Source organism: Musca vetustissima, unplaced genomic scaffold (genome assembly GCF_032173495.1).
Source record: "Musca vetustissima isolate MV318-11 ecotype Yass unplaced genomic scaffold, APGP_CSIRO_Mvet_v1 utg4332, whole genome shotgun sequence".
NCBI lineage: Eukaryota > Metazoa > Arthropoda > Insecta > Diptera > Muscidae > Musca > Musca vetustissima.
This window is the reverse complement of record NW_026882123.1, coordinates 87,829-102,962: the sequence shown is the minus strand read 5'-3', so window position 1 is coordinate 102,962 and position 15,134 is coordinate 87,829. Positions and strand designations below refer to the sequence as shown.

The window sequence follows — 15,134 nt, the reverse complement described above, 5'->3', positions numbered from 1 at the left end:
AGCGGTATCCGACAAAATGCACCCACCTTATGATTTATAGGGATGGTATACAATTCGAAACATTGCCCAAAATTACTAGATCCGATGTTTCCCCTGAATTGATTGATTTTAATAAGTTAGTTTAAATTCCAAACAGCATTCCGTTTGCTGCAAATTTTTTTAAAACATTGTCATTACATTCAATTATGTGGTTGATAAAATTTGTGTGCTCCATAAAATTGTTCATAATTATCACCTCTTTATTTGTCAGCTATGCTTGTCTTAAGATGAGTAATTAATTGTTGTTGTTTTTGTGGAGATTTAACCATAAACGACAATAAAACAATAATAAGAGTAGTTTGCCGTAATTGTTGTAGGTTGGTTGGTTAGCTGTTATGAATCTCATTGGGTGCTCACTCACTCCTCGGCTCACTCACACAAAACGTCAATGTCAGTCAAAAACACAAAACAACAAGAAATGCCAAGAAAACCAACCAACACCGCAAAAAAAGACAAAAAGAAAACAACTAAAAAATATGCGGCTTTGGCTGCTGGCATCGATGGCGTGTGCGCTCACGCGCCTTATATACAAATATGACACCGACCGACACAGTTACTGCAACATCTACCGTGTAACAACAACGAGATAACAAGAACAAAAGGAAATCCAACATCTATATGCAAAAAAAAAAAAAAAAAACAAGTTCTTCAGGCTTATCTGCCAAGTCCTGACCACGGTAAGAGGCTATGCCATGGCTGACCTCAAGTCCTCACCCAATAAAACATTTATAGAATGCGATTGTGGTGTACCTTGCCTTGGTATTCTCTGTCTCGAACTAAACAAGGTCAGTCCAATCAACCTCTACAAACGATGACGACCAATGCCAACGTACCGGACAATTTTTTGCCTCATCAAATACCATTACTCTCGAAGATGTCAATGCAAGACTGGAGAGGCACACTGGCCTTCTCCTCGAAATTATTGAAGAAACTGTCTACTTCCGCCTTAGTCAGGAGAGTTTCACGACGAGCTGAGTTCCGATGACGAGAAGGAATGCAATCTCTGGCGAGGATGATGATCCAAGCGACAATCATGGATCGAGCTGAGCCTTACGAGTTTATCAGCGAAGATAATTCGATGCTAGTAGACAAATACACGAAATACCTCTTCCTGAAAGATGAAGTTGATCGTCGGAACATCCGATTTGGTCAGATCACTTCATACAAAGTGGTCAATGTTATTAATTGTCGAACTAAGGACTTCTCGGACTTCCTTAATAACAGTTAAGCATGCTGGCAGTCGTTGCTGTCCACGTGATACTGATCGGGATGAAGAAGACGCTGAGTTTGGTTAAAAAACAGCAGACTGACTTCATATGAGGAAATGAGGATCCTTACCTCATTTGAAAAGATCGTTGGCCTTGTCGCTAAGTTCGCCACCGATTCTGCTGGATGGGGAGCTATAATTTCGCCTCCCGCCAGTAAAACAGGAAACAGAGGAGTCCTCGGACTTCCTAAAGGTTACAATTAATAACAGTGATCCTCTTTGGGAAGGTAGCAAGCTATCAGCCGTTGCGGTCCACGTGATACTGAGAGGGATGAAGAAAATGTTAAGGTTGGTTGAAAAACAGATCGACGGACTTCAGATGAGGAGAGAAGATAAGAACCTGTATAGTAGCTAAAAAAGAACTAAAGTTGAAGCTTTTTTGAAATTTCAGTCGCAGTGATATGACGACAGCCAGACTTCAGGCGAGACCTCTCACAGTTTCTGCCGTATATCTCCCTACGAGAGTCCTGACCCACCCGGAACGGAAGTATACACCATTTGGACATTGGATGTGATGCCAATACCCATAATTTCCACAGGGGAAGCAGTGACGTCATTTTATACTTAGATATAATCTTAGGATATCTAATAGGGGTCATACAGCGTATTTTGCTGGTCGGATTAAGACATTTTCGTTCTCCGAATTTATACTGGATTTTTCCTACCGAATATTAAAAATTAGATGTCTTCTGCAATGAAAATATTGATTGCATGTATAAGAAGGATTTTCTTACTTTTGCCTCTGTATATTGGTTCTGAGTTATTTGCGTACATGTTGGGTTTTGCTTTATATTAACAGCAATCTCAATCACTCACCATTTTCCCCCAATCACTGCTCAACAATATCTTGTTAATTGACTTTGGACCTGCATATCATTACTGGAATGTTCGAGTCCATTACCGTACTATGTTGCAGTTAACCGATATTGAAATGTAATTTATTTTATGATGATTACCAAAATATAGACCAATTTTGTGGAAAAGTTCGAAAACATCAAATTGTTTCGTCATTCATCAAGTTTACAAAATTAATATTGAAAAAAGTGAAAAAGCGGTAAGTTCGGCCGGGCCGAACTTTGGATACCCTCCACCATAGATATATTGACAGGTACTAGAAATGAAAATATAGGGAACATACCAAAAAGTGGACCTATACCGACATTTCTAAAAACGGATTATGTAAACCATAATTAAAAATTTTAGAAAATTTTAAAGGATAATTATACTCTCAGCCTTATGGCTAATGAGGGTGTATAGACTTTAACACGGTGAAAATGTGTCTCATCGAAATATTGGTTGTAGACCCCATGTTTCTTTGGACCAAATCCGTTTCAGAAAATTTAGATTTCATCCAAACTTTGCCCATCTTATTATTTCTTCCAAGCTTAGTTCAAATTCTCGAACTTCCAATCAGGGGCTAGGTCTAAATGCGGCTATAGTTAATTATCGAACCTTACGTTCTAATTGTTTATCTCTCTATCCTCCGCAGGTGAAATGATTACAAAAGAGACTTAGAACCAAACTCAAAACGCGGAACAAATCAGATAACTATTTTAATATAAAAAAAGGGGGTTATATGGGGACTACCCCAAAAAGGGGGTGAATATTAAAAATTTTTGGTAGAGAGATTTGTTACCATATACGACTACAAATTACCAAATTGCAGCAAATTCGGTTGAAAAATGCGCTCAAGAACCCCCAAATACCGAAAATTGGGGGTACCCTTATATGGGGGCTATCCGAAAAAATGGACCAATATTCATAATTTTTGGTGGAGAGATTTGGAACCTATTAGGAACCCAATGTACCAAATTTCAGCGTATTCGGTTGAAAAACGCGCTCAAGAACCCCAAAATTCCGAAAATTGGGGGGTACCCTTATATGGGGGATATCCGAAAAAATTCACATATGTTTATAATTTTTGTGGAGAGATTTGGTACATATTAAGAACTCGAAATACTAAATTATAGCCAATTCGGTCGAAAAATACAATCAAAACCCCCAAAATACTGAAAATTAGGAGGTACCGTTATATGGGGGCTACCAGAAAAAGTGGACCTATATTTATAATTTTTTGTGGGGATATTAAGTACCCAATAAGAACCCAATGTACCAAATTTCAGCGTATTCGGTTGAAAAACGCGCCCAAGAACCTCAAAATACCGAAAATTGGGGGGTACTGTTATATGGGAGCTATGTCTAAACGTGGACCGATATATCCTATCTTCGAACTTGACCTGCCTGCAGACAAAAGACAACCCTATGCAAAATTTCAGCATCCTATCTCAATTCCTTCAGAAGATAGCGTGATTACAACAGACGGACGGACGGACGGACAGACGGACGGACGGACGGACATGGCTAGATCGTCTTAGAATTTTACCCTGATCAAGAATATATATACTTTATAGGGTCGGAAATGAATATTTCGATGAGTTACAAACGGAATGACAAAATTAATATACCCTCCATACTATGGTGGAGGGTATAAAAAGGGGGTTATATGGGGACTACCCCAAAAAGGGGGTGAATATTAAAAATTTTTGGTAGAGAGATTTGTTACCATATACGACTACAAATTACCAAATTGCAGCAAATTCGGTTGAAAAATGCGCTCAAGAACCCCCAAATACCGAAAATTGGGGGTACCCTTATATGGGGGCTATCCGAAAAAATGGACCAATATTCATAATTTTTGGTGGAGAGATTTGGAACCTATTAGGAACCCAATGTACCAAATTTCAGCGTATTCGGTTGAAAAACGCGCTCAAGAACCCCAAAATTCCGAAAATTGGGGGGTACCCTTATATGGGGGATATCCGAAAAAATTCACATATGTTTATAATTTTTTGTGGAGAGATTTGGTACATATTAAGAACTCGAAATACTAAATTATAGCCAATTCGGTCGAAAAATACAATCAAAACCCCCAAAATACTGAAAATTAGGAGGTACCGTTATATGGGGGCTACCAGAAAAAGTGGACCTATATTTATAATTTTTTGTGGGGACATTAAGTACCTAATAAGAACCCAATGTACCAAATTTCAGCGTATTCGGTTGAAAAACGCGCCCAAGAACCTCAAAATACCGAAAATTGGGGGGTACTGTTATATGGGAGCTATGTCTAAACGTGGACCGATATATCCTATCTTCGAACTTGACCTGCCTGCAGACAAAAGACAACCCTATGCAAAATTTCAGCATCCTATCTCAATTCCTTCAGAAGATAGCGTGATTACAACAGACGGACGGACGGACGGACAGACGGACGGACGGACGGACATGGCTAGATCGTCTTAGAATTTTACCCTGATCAAGAATATATATACTTTATAGGGTCGGAAATGAATATTTCGATGAGTTACAAACGGAATGACAAAATTAATATACCCTCCATACTATGGTGGAGGGTATAAAAAAATGAATCAAAACAGGGCTGGTTGCTGCTAGAGATATTGACGTCTTAACATTTGTTTGACACGAGAGAAAAAAATATGTTTATGACTTATAACGTAGAGTATTTGTGGTGTTCTCTTTTCATCATCATCATTGCAGCACAGTGAATTCAATTCCATTATTATTAATGTAGAATTTCAAATAACATTTTCAACAATTCCAAATTCACAATTTCAAAGGATTTGGAGCACTATAAAATTAAAAAAACTTGGCTAGAATCTTAAAATTATCGACAATTGAGAGGGGGTACTGTTATATGCCATACATGCCAATATTTGGACCTATTGGTATGTATGGTATGGCGTGTGGAGGCTTTTATACAAAACCTTAACAGCTTTGTAATAGCCAATCTGTATTCGAAAAACTAAAAATACTTTAAAATCGGTATATTACTATATTCAGTATGCCAAGAATGACTTTACATGTTCAAATGTAGAAGCTTGAAATAACACAAATTTTTGATATTGATTTGTTATTTATCATAATTGTGCTCTGTACTTAGTACAGTTTGAGTCACAATTTGTTATTTAATGTGTAAACTCATTATTGACATACTGTAGGTGCATTTGTGTAGTACAAAAAACTATACCAATCCTGTGCGTTTAAAACTATATCCTTTATATTGCCAGCCTAATATGTTATCTATCTAATGGAGTCCTTGAATAATATCCCGAGGTGTTAAAAACGATTAGACAGATTTAGATATATCGTCCATTTTATAAAATATTTCAACATTTAAATTTAGTAGAAAACAGCTGATATGCAAATCAAAATCATCTGATAAAATGGGGTCCCTGAATAATATGCCGAGGTGTTAAAAACGAAATGACAAATTAATATACCCTCCATTTTATAAGATGAGATTTTTCACTCCCAAATTAAAAATTATTCAAAATTTCATTATTGCTTCTCAGTCTAAATGTGATCACTTAACTCACACAAACCACACCAACTTTGTTAAATACTCTGTTTTTATTTATTTATTCCATTCAATAATACATAAGCCTCCAAGGCCAAAAATAGTATTAACAATGACATAATGTCCTAATAACTAATAATAATACATAAATATCAAAAAAATGCTTACTTATATAATTGGCTCCCCAGCCTTAACTATCACACAAATGAAAAATTTGCAAAGATTGACCAGAAGAGTAAACAATGTATACAAAAGAAAGGTAGTAAATTCCATTACACGTATCAAACATAGGTCTGTCTCATTCACCACTCGACTCCCCACAATCTGTCCCTTTCTCAATTATGTTGCTGTTCCAGGAGCAACGGAATAGGTTGTAAATTTACTAAATAAAGATTTGTGTGTAGGGGTAATGATGTGTTGTGGTGTCCCAGCGACGACGACGACGGAAAAGGGAGCAACGTACCCGTATGCTGGCTGACTGGCTTACTGGTAATGCAGTTATTCATTGCTTATATATTGTAACCGTATAAGCCAAATGGGGACAAAACCGCTTTTTTAAACCAGTTCACACACAGTACAAAGATCTTTCAGTTGTTCTTCGGTTTAGTTTTGTTTTTATTCCACTTCTTAATTCAATGGCTGCTGCTAAGACTTTTTTCCATGGTTTTCTTTTTGTTCGACAATAGACTAGGCAATAGCTCAACCAATAGGAAAATCCATGCTAGAGACATACAGACTGAGAGACAGACAATGATTTGCGTCCGTTTGTTTGTCAGACCTTAAATGTATGCATACAACGTTACCATTGTTTTTATATTAATGCTGGCTGCTGGTGGTAGTAGTTGTAGACGTTATTATTGTTTAAAATATTACCACGTCCAAGTGTGAATAAATTATTAAATAATGTAATTCAGATTAATGTAATTTATTGTTGTTGTTTTTCATTTCATGGTATTCAAAAATTGAGATTTTTACTCCTGAAGAATCTAAAAAATGGAAAATTGTAGATACTCTTGTTAGTAGAATTTCGATAAACTCCAATTTAAAGTTGGAAGACTGAGAACAAAAATACTTAGTATCCCTACCCACATTCAATTCAGAAAAATATTGACTTCCCTGAAAAAAATAATCCTTGAGCGATCGATTCACATAAAAAGTAAAAGGCTGTAGGTTATACATTTCCATAATTTTCTGCAAATATCTTTGAAATTTTTATCCACTCTTTTTTATTTCAAAAAAGTATATTAACCAATTTCTCTCTTTTCTTTTTCTTTCCCTTCCAGACCTTTACAGCATGGTGCAACAGTCATTTGCGCAAGGCCGGCACCGGTATCGAAAACATCGAAGATGATTTCCGTAATGGCTTGAAATTGATGTTGTTGCTGGAAGTTATTTCTGGTGAAACTTTGCCCAAGCCCGATCGCGGTAAAATGCGTTTCCACAAAATTGCCAATGTCAATAAGGCTTTGGACTTTATTGCCTCCAAGGGTGTTCACTTGGTATCGATTGGTGCTGAAGAAATTGTCGATGGCAATTTGAAAATGACCCTCGGTATGATCTGGACCATTATCTTGAGATTTGCCATCCAAGATATCTCCGTTGAAGAGATGACCGCCAAGGAGGGCTTGTTGTTGTGGTGCCAACGCAAAACCGCCCCCTACAAGAATGTCAATGTACAGAACTTCCATCTGTCATTCAAGGTATGTTAATTAAAAATGCAAATTAAATAAAGAGAAACTTTAAACTGATGTCTGGGCTTTGTTTTATAGGACGGTTTAGCCTTCTGCGCTTTGATCCATCGCCACAGGCCCGACTTGATTGATTATTCCAAACTCTCCAAAGACAATCCATTGGAAAATCTCAACACTGCCTTCGATGTTGCTGAGAAGTATCTCGATATTCCAAGAATGTTGGATCCTGATGGTAAGTGATAACATTTAGTTGTAATTCAAATCAAAAAACGAAAGTAGTTTGCCTACATTCTACATTCCAATATTGGTCTTAGATTTAGTTTTCTTAATAGAAACCAACCACTTTGTTTATTTTAGTCATTCACTTATTTGCTTTATTTCCATTTGTATCTTTCTTTTGATTTATGACACCCATCAATTTATAATTTAATACCCACTTGAAACAAAAACGAAACAACAATTTTTATTGAATTTTGATGGTGATGGTGGTGGTTACAACTGATATCTACGATATAACTGCTAACAGATTTAATCAACACTCCCAAGCCGGATGAACGTGCCATCATGACCTATGTGTCTTGCTACTACCATGCCTTCCAAGGAGCCCAACAGGTTGGAAATATGACGCATGTTCCCGAACCCACAAGACAATACACCTACGTCCCGAATTACGATGTGATTAACCTTCTCGATCAATACACTTGATACATTATTTCGTTTTTTTGGTTTCTATTACAGTTTGTTTTTTGGAAAACAAAATACGAATCCTTTAGTATTTCAAAAATAACACCAATAACCGTAAAATGATATGATTTAGATAGCCGAATGTTTAAGCGCCACAAATTACCGCCGTAATATATAAACGATCTATGCAGATCTACTATAAGCTCCAATGCCTAAAAATTTACATATATATATACTCTAAGTATATATGTGTGTCTAACTGACTACTGAGAATTGTTGTCGGTGTTGTAATTAAAACCGGATGCAATGAAACATTGTACTCTATGCCAAAGGCAATTGCCTAATTTATATGGCTACTATTAATGCCGCAATATCGAAAAAAAAAAATAATTTAACTCACCATCAATTGAGAAATGCAAAACAAAGGCTGAATAATGTATAGCAGTTGTTAAAGTCTGCTTTCAATAAGTCATTCGTCTAAACTTTTCTTTCTATCTTACTTCATACTTCATCAATTCTAATTCTCATAATAATATCATTTTTTAGATGAGCCATTTTATTTTTTTGAGAAGCCATTTTCGATTGTTAAAAATCTGTTGCTAGAAGGTGTAAGATTTTTCCTACACAAAACAAAGGAAATGTTTTATAGAAACGCATTTTTCTTAGAAGATCCAATGACTTCTTTTCACAGAATATCATTTTGGTTTCTTTTTCATTCTTCTTTTTAATCGTTCAACAATCAAATTAATATTAATATATTGTAATGTAGAGTTTATGTGGACTTCGAACCTGATAAAAGTTTCCAAAAGACAAATTTTAATTACATTATTTCATCTGTACATTCAAATCATTTAAAAAATAGACAGAATTCCTTGAACTATATTGCAAATTAGTTAAAGACATATCGTGTGGTATGTTAAATAGCCAATTTATAAGAAAGAAAAGAAGAATATATTTTTGATCTCTTTCAGATCTCAATATTGTTTAATGTTCTTCCCATTAGTTCTCCATAATTAATTTAACAATACACTTGTTGTACCCATTTGATACTCAACTATCTAATTTTTCTAATAAAATATATTTTACACATATTTCGAATATCAAAAATTTATTTGCAATATAGTTCTCTACAATGTCCTTGTTAGCCACAGAGAGACCATACATTTTAGTACTGAAAACACACACAAAAAATCGTAAACAAAAAACAACACTGCAAATTACCAAAAAAATATTTCGCTTACAATTTATTAACAAATTTTATGTTGTTTTTGTAATGAGTGTTTTGCTGTACTATAAATCGATTCCGAAGAAACATACATATAAATATGTTTTAAAATACATGGTTCTCAAAATATTGCAATCCGATCGATGGCCAAGTACAAAACACACAACTATCTTTTAATCCATATTTCCACATTCTCACTGTCATTAAACAAAAACCCCATTACAAAATTCTGTCCTTAAAATGACTATTAACAAAATTATGTGCCCATAAAGTGATTGCTGCCGCTGTTCCTGCTGTTGTAACTGACAACTTGCCATTGTTGCATGTGCCACCTAATTAATAATTTATTTAATTCATAATTTTATAATTTAAATAATTTTGCATGCCTATTTATATATTTTTGTTGTGTTTATTTATTGACAAATTAACAATATTTTCTATATGTCTTGTTTTTTTTTGTTGCTTTTCTTTTTTCTATTTTTATGCAAATTCCCCTAACAGACCTACAGAATACCGCATTACCAGATGAAAGGGCAGTCATGACATATGTCTCATCATATTATCATTGCTTCAGTGGTGCCCAAAAGGTTAGTTTTAAGTCCAGTCGGATCTTTCATGGATTGGATAAATGGTAGCCAATTGGTAGATGTGAACATTTTATATTCAACAAATTATGGAATGAAGTTAATCATAAAAGCGTAAAATATACTTTAGAATATATCAGTTTTTAATTAATACAAATTAGTGAGTTGTCCTTATAAGGGAGAATATTTGTCAGGTTAGGAATTGAAAACCAAATTGTAATGGAAAGCTAGTCTCAGGATTATGAATCTCAAGAAACATTGCATAGACAACATTGTCTTTAGATCATTATTTTTTTCGAAATATACAAACAAATTTAAAACAAAATAATTGACTCTGAGAAATGGGTCAATTCTAAATTATAAACATCATTTAAGGGTTATAGATAGCTACTTATTGAGCAGATAAACCTTGTTTTCATAAGGAAGGGGTCGACCAATCCTTTATAAAATATTTTTTTTTCATCTGAAAGATCTCACCTTTTTTGGATACCATCCTGACAAATACCCGCCTCCAAAGCTCGAAAACGAATTAGAATTTAAAATTGTGGTGAACTGTCAAATTAAAAATTTAGATTTCAACAAATAAAAATCGCCCATGTGCTGCATTTCGAGTTTGCTCGAATGTGAAACATTTTCCCAAATTTGGTGTGCTCCATTCCGAATTCCCAAAAAAATATTGGGAATATAATTCGAGCACATATAGCCTTGTGGATTGAAAACGAAATGAGATCGTACGTGTTTTTCTGAGCACGTACAAGTTGAAAAAGAACGCTGAAGTAATATTTAACGTGTTTTTACAATATTTATTTAAAAAAATACAGTATTTACATTAGTTTTATAGTAAAATTAAAGAAAATAAAAAAGGGCTCCTCCTGCAGCTGTCCACAGCTTGCACACACTTTGTCTTCCAGGACTTTCATTACTCTCCACAATATTTTACACATTGTTGTGCGATCAACACTTTATCATTAGACTTTTTCTGGTAGAAACCAGGGCAATTAATAAGCCAGCAGGCATATTTTTTCTTAATTTTGTTGTTAAACAAATTCTTCAAAATATCCATAAATGGTTATTTTAACACGTTGGTTATTTTAACACAACTGTGCTTTCGAGCCGCACTTTCGCTCGAAATTGAGCACACCATTTTGCACGACATGGGAATTTAAAAAAGTATGGGAATTCAAAAACTCTCGGAACATGTCACATGGGCTAATAAATAGTTTTCAGGAACAAATCAATCAGAATTTTTAAAATTGATTCCGATTGATTCGATATTTTTGCAACATACCCAAACTTTAGACTTTCTAAACATTTTCTTGGCTATAATCCCTTAGCAAAGCATTAGGTCTAGGTGCGAAGTAAAATGTCGGTGTAAAAGGTTTAGAAGACAATTTCAGAGAAAAAATTAAAATAAATTTCAATTTCCTGAAATAAATTCAATGAATTTAAAAAAGGAGAACAGTATATTTTAAATACAAATAGTAATTCGGAAAAATATATTATCTCTTATGAATTAGATTTCAAAGGTGTTTCTGAATTCAACATCAGAGTAGGAAGCTTATGCAAAAACTAAATCCGCTATTTTTATTTCACCTGCAACTGCTGATAATGTTCCATGAAAATGTTGTTGCCATAACCAACGTTATTAACGAATTAATCAAGAGTGTTCCGAATTGTGTTTGATGTTTATTTGTATTTGTTGTTGTTTTTTACTCTTTCTTGATTTCCCTTGTCCTTTGGACAAATTCCTGTTATAGAAATTTCTAATATTTAACATTTTCTTTGTCAATAGGCTGAAACGGCTGCTAACCGTATTTGCAAAGTTTTGAAGGTCAACCAAGAGAATGAACGTCTCATGGAAGAGTATGAACGTTTGGCTAGTGATGTAAGTGCAAAGAAATGTAAATTTACAACAACAAATCTTAAAATGTCTACTCTTTTAAATTAAGCTTTTGGAATGGATTCGCCGTACCATGCCCTGGTTGAATTCTCGCCAAGCTGACAATTCCTTGGCCGGTGTTCAAAAGAAATTGGAAGAATACCGTACCTACCGCCGCAAGCACAAGCCCCCACGTGTCGAACAAAAGGCTAAGCTCGAAACCAACTTCAACACATTGCAAACGAAATTGCGTCTCTCCAATCGTCCAGCCTACTTGCCCACCGAAGGCAAAACCGTTGCCGATATCTCCAACGCCTGGAAGGGTTTGGAACTCTCCGAAAAGGCCTTTGAAGAATGGCTGTTGGCTGAGACTATGCGTTTGGAACGCTTGGAACATTTGGCCCAAAAGTTCAAGATCAAGGCCGATGCCCACGAAGACTGGACCCGTGGCAAGGAGGAGATGTTGCAATCTCAAGATTATCGTCAATGCAAATTGAACGAATTGAAGGCCTTGAAGAAGAAGCACGAAGCTTTCGAATCCGATTTGGCCGCCCACCAGGATCGTGTTGAGCAAATTGCTGCCATTGCTCAAGAATTGAAGTAAGTATGCCAGACAAGTGAACTCAAAATTTGCCAAAAATTTACAAATTCCTTTTAAAATAATTCCTTTTCTTTATTTAAAAAAAAAATACTGATTTAACATGCCCACGTCCTTTTGTGGAAAATCTAGTGTGAGGTTCGCTGTAGTATTTTACCAAATATTTCTCATTTGTTACACATGATCATCGACACATAGGTGAATGTCAATTGTTTTGAGAGGTTCATATAAGGTTCATTAAACAAAACGTTTAATTACAATTATTCCTATAACGGAAAGTCAAATTCTTAAAATATTCAAGGAGACTTTCTTGAATGATTAAAATTATGCAATTTTTTTTAAAGTATAGTCTTCAAATTAATAATAAAAATTTTTAGGGTTCCAATTTATTAGTTACCATAGTTTAAAATTTATAGAGATGTTCGGAACACGTTGAAATGCTGTTTCACTTAGAATTGGACACAAATCTCTCATTGATTTTGCTAAAACTATGCACTTGAAACTATTTTTCAAGAGTTCAAATCAAATAAGTCCAAAAACACACAATCTCATCTCATTTCCATAGAGAGTAATACAAAAATATCCGATTTTTATTTAATATTTATTCTCTCCTTCTCTTTTTTGTTAAGCTCTTTGGAATACCACGATTGCGTCTCAGTGAATGCTCGCTGCCAACGCATCTGTGACCAATGGGATCGTTTGGGTGCTTTGACCCAACGTCGTCGCACCGCTTTGGATGAAGCTGAACGCATCTTGGAGAAAATCGACATCTTGCATCTCGAATTCGCCAAGCGCGCTGCTCCCTTCAACAACTGGTTGGATGGCACCCGCGAAGATCTTGTCGATATGTTCATTGTTCACACCATGGAAGAAATCCAAGGTCTCATTCAAGCTCACGATCAATTCAAGGCTACCTTGGGTGAAGCCGATAAGGAATTCAATTTGATCGTCAACTTGGTCCGTGAAGTTGAATCCATTGTCAAGCAATACCAAATTCCCGGTGGTTTGGAGAACCCCTACACTAACATCACCGCTAACGACATGACACGCAAGTGGAGCGATGTCCGCCAATTGGTGCCACAACGTGACCAAACCTTGGCCAATGAATTGCGCAAACAACAGAACAACGAAATGTTGCGCAGGCAATTCGCCGAAAAGGCCAACATTGTTGGTCCTTGGATCGAACGTCAAATGGATGCTGTCACCGCCATCGGTATGGGTCTGCAAGGCTCTTTGGAGGATCAATTGCACCGTCTGAAGGAATACGAACAGGCTGTCTATGCCTACAAACCCAATATTGAGGAATTGGAAAAGATCCATCAAGCCGTCCAAGAATCGATGATCTTCGAAAACCGTTACACCAACTACACAATGGAGACATTGCGCGTTGGCTGGGAACAGTTGTTGACCTCAATTAACCGCAACATTAACGAAGTTGAAAACCAAATTCTCACCCGTGACTCCAAGGGCATTAGCCAAGAGCAATTGAACGAGTTCCGTTCCAGCTTCAACCACTTCGACAAGAACCGCACCGGTCGCTTGACACCCGAAGAATTCAAATCCTGCCTTGTCTCCCTGGGCTATTCCATTGGCAAGGACCGTCAAGGTGAAATGGACTTCCAACGCATCTTGGCTGTTGTAGATCCCAACTCCACCGGCTATGTACACTTTGATGCCTTCCTGGACTTCATGACACGCGAGAGCACAGACACCGACACTGCCGAACAAGTTATTGATTCATTCAGAATTTTGGCAGCCGACAAGGTAAGCTAAGCCCGTGCCATCGATGTTCTTATCCACTGAATTTCATGTCAATTTCTTTTTTAATTTATAGCCATATATCTTGCCCGATGAATTGCGTCGCGAATTGCCCCCAGATCAAGCTGAATACTGTATCCAACGTATGCCACCATACAAGGGCCCCAACGGTGTTCCCGGCGCCCTCGACTACATGTCCTTCAGTACAGCTCTGTACGGTGAAACCGATTTGTAAATCAACTGAGCTCATGTGCCACACAAAAAATTTTAGTTCTATAACCAACAAAACAACTCGTCTATTTTAAATGATTTTTTTTAAGTAACCAAATTTAGAGTGAGAGATTTTCAACCACAAAGATCGGCTAAATAAAGTCTACAAAACAAAAAACACCATTCAAATACGTTTTAAGTTAATCAATCTTGAAAAAAGAAATTATAAATAAATGTTCTATTTCGTACTAACCCGCCCGCCCGCACTACTATACAACTACAAAACAAAAGAGATCGAGATTAACTAACCCACCACAACAACATCAATGCGATTAACAACTACAATCATGCAAAATACACATACACACACGCATATATGCCAAGCTTATAATCCCTACCACAGAATTTGTGAATTGTGCAAAATGGACTACTCCGATATATCACCGAAATACATATCACAGTTAATAAGGGAGAGCTATTGAGAGAGAGAAATAGATAATCGAGAAGAGAGAGAGAGAGAGCGATTAATGAAAACAATCATATCCTCGCATGAGGATTTATTCATTCATCAATTGTTTTTATCTTGGAGAAGCCTTCATGGCATTCGTTGTCAATGAAATGTGAACGATCAATCGATAATCCTGGCAGAGACAAAGTTCAGCGTCACCGTCACAGCCACTACACGATGGAAGGAAATCAATACTAAAACAAATCATATTCTTATGATCACCGTTCATCTGAGATGAATAGATTGTAATGTAATTGAATAATAACAAATATATAATTATCTTTTGATATTTAATTTTTAGTTACTATTTTTT

At 36.0% G+C, this 15,134-nt stretch overlaps 1 protein-coding gene across 4 annotated transcripts in view; it reads left to right on the top strand.

Annotated features, from left to right (window-relative positions):
• The window catches only part of LOC133328326 (alpha-actinin, sarcomeric), a 35,101-nt gene extending 20,608 nt beyond the window's left edge, over positions 1-14,493 (top strand). For 2 of the 4 annotated variants that reach the window (XM_061536894.1, XM_061536895.1), the window contains 7 exons: positions 6,968-7,384; positions 7,454-7,607; positions 7,902-8,050; positions 11,661-11,753; positions 11,818-12,347; positions 12,975-14,109; positions 14,180-14,493. In XM_061536894.1, coding sequence (XP_061392878.1) covers positions 6,968-7,384; positions 7,454-7,607; positions 7,902-8,050; positions 11,661-11,753; positions 11,818-12,347; positions 12,975-14,109; positions 14,180-14,338 — 2,637 coding nt within the window. In that variant the 3' untranslated portion in view covers positions 14,339-14,493. Of the gene's footprint in view, positions 1-6,967; positions 7,385-7,453; positions 7,608-7,901; positions 8,051-9,793; positions 9,872-11,660; positions 11,754-11,817; positions 12,348-12,974; positions 14,110-14,179 lie in introns of all 4 variants that reach the window. The other 2 variants (XM_061536897.1, XM_061536896.1) reach the window with 2 other exon arrangements.
• Positions 14,494-15,134: the final 641 nt, after the last annotated feature.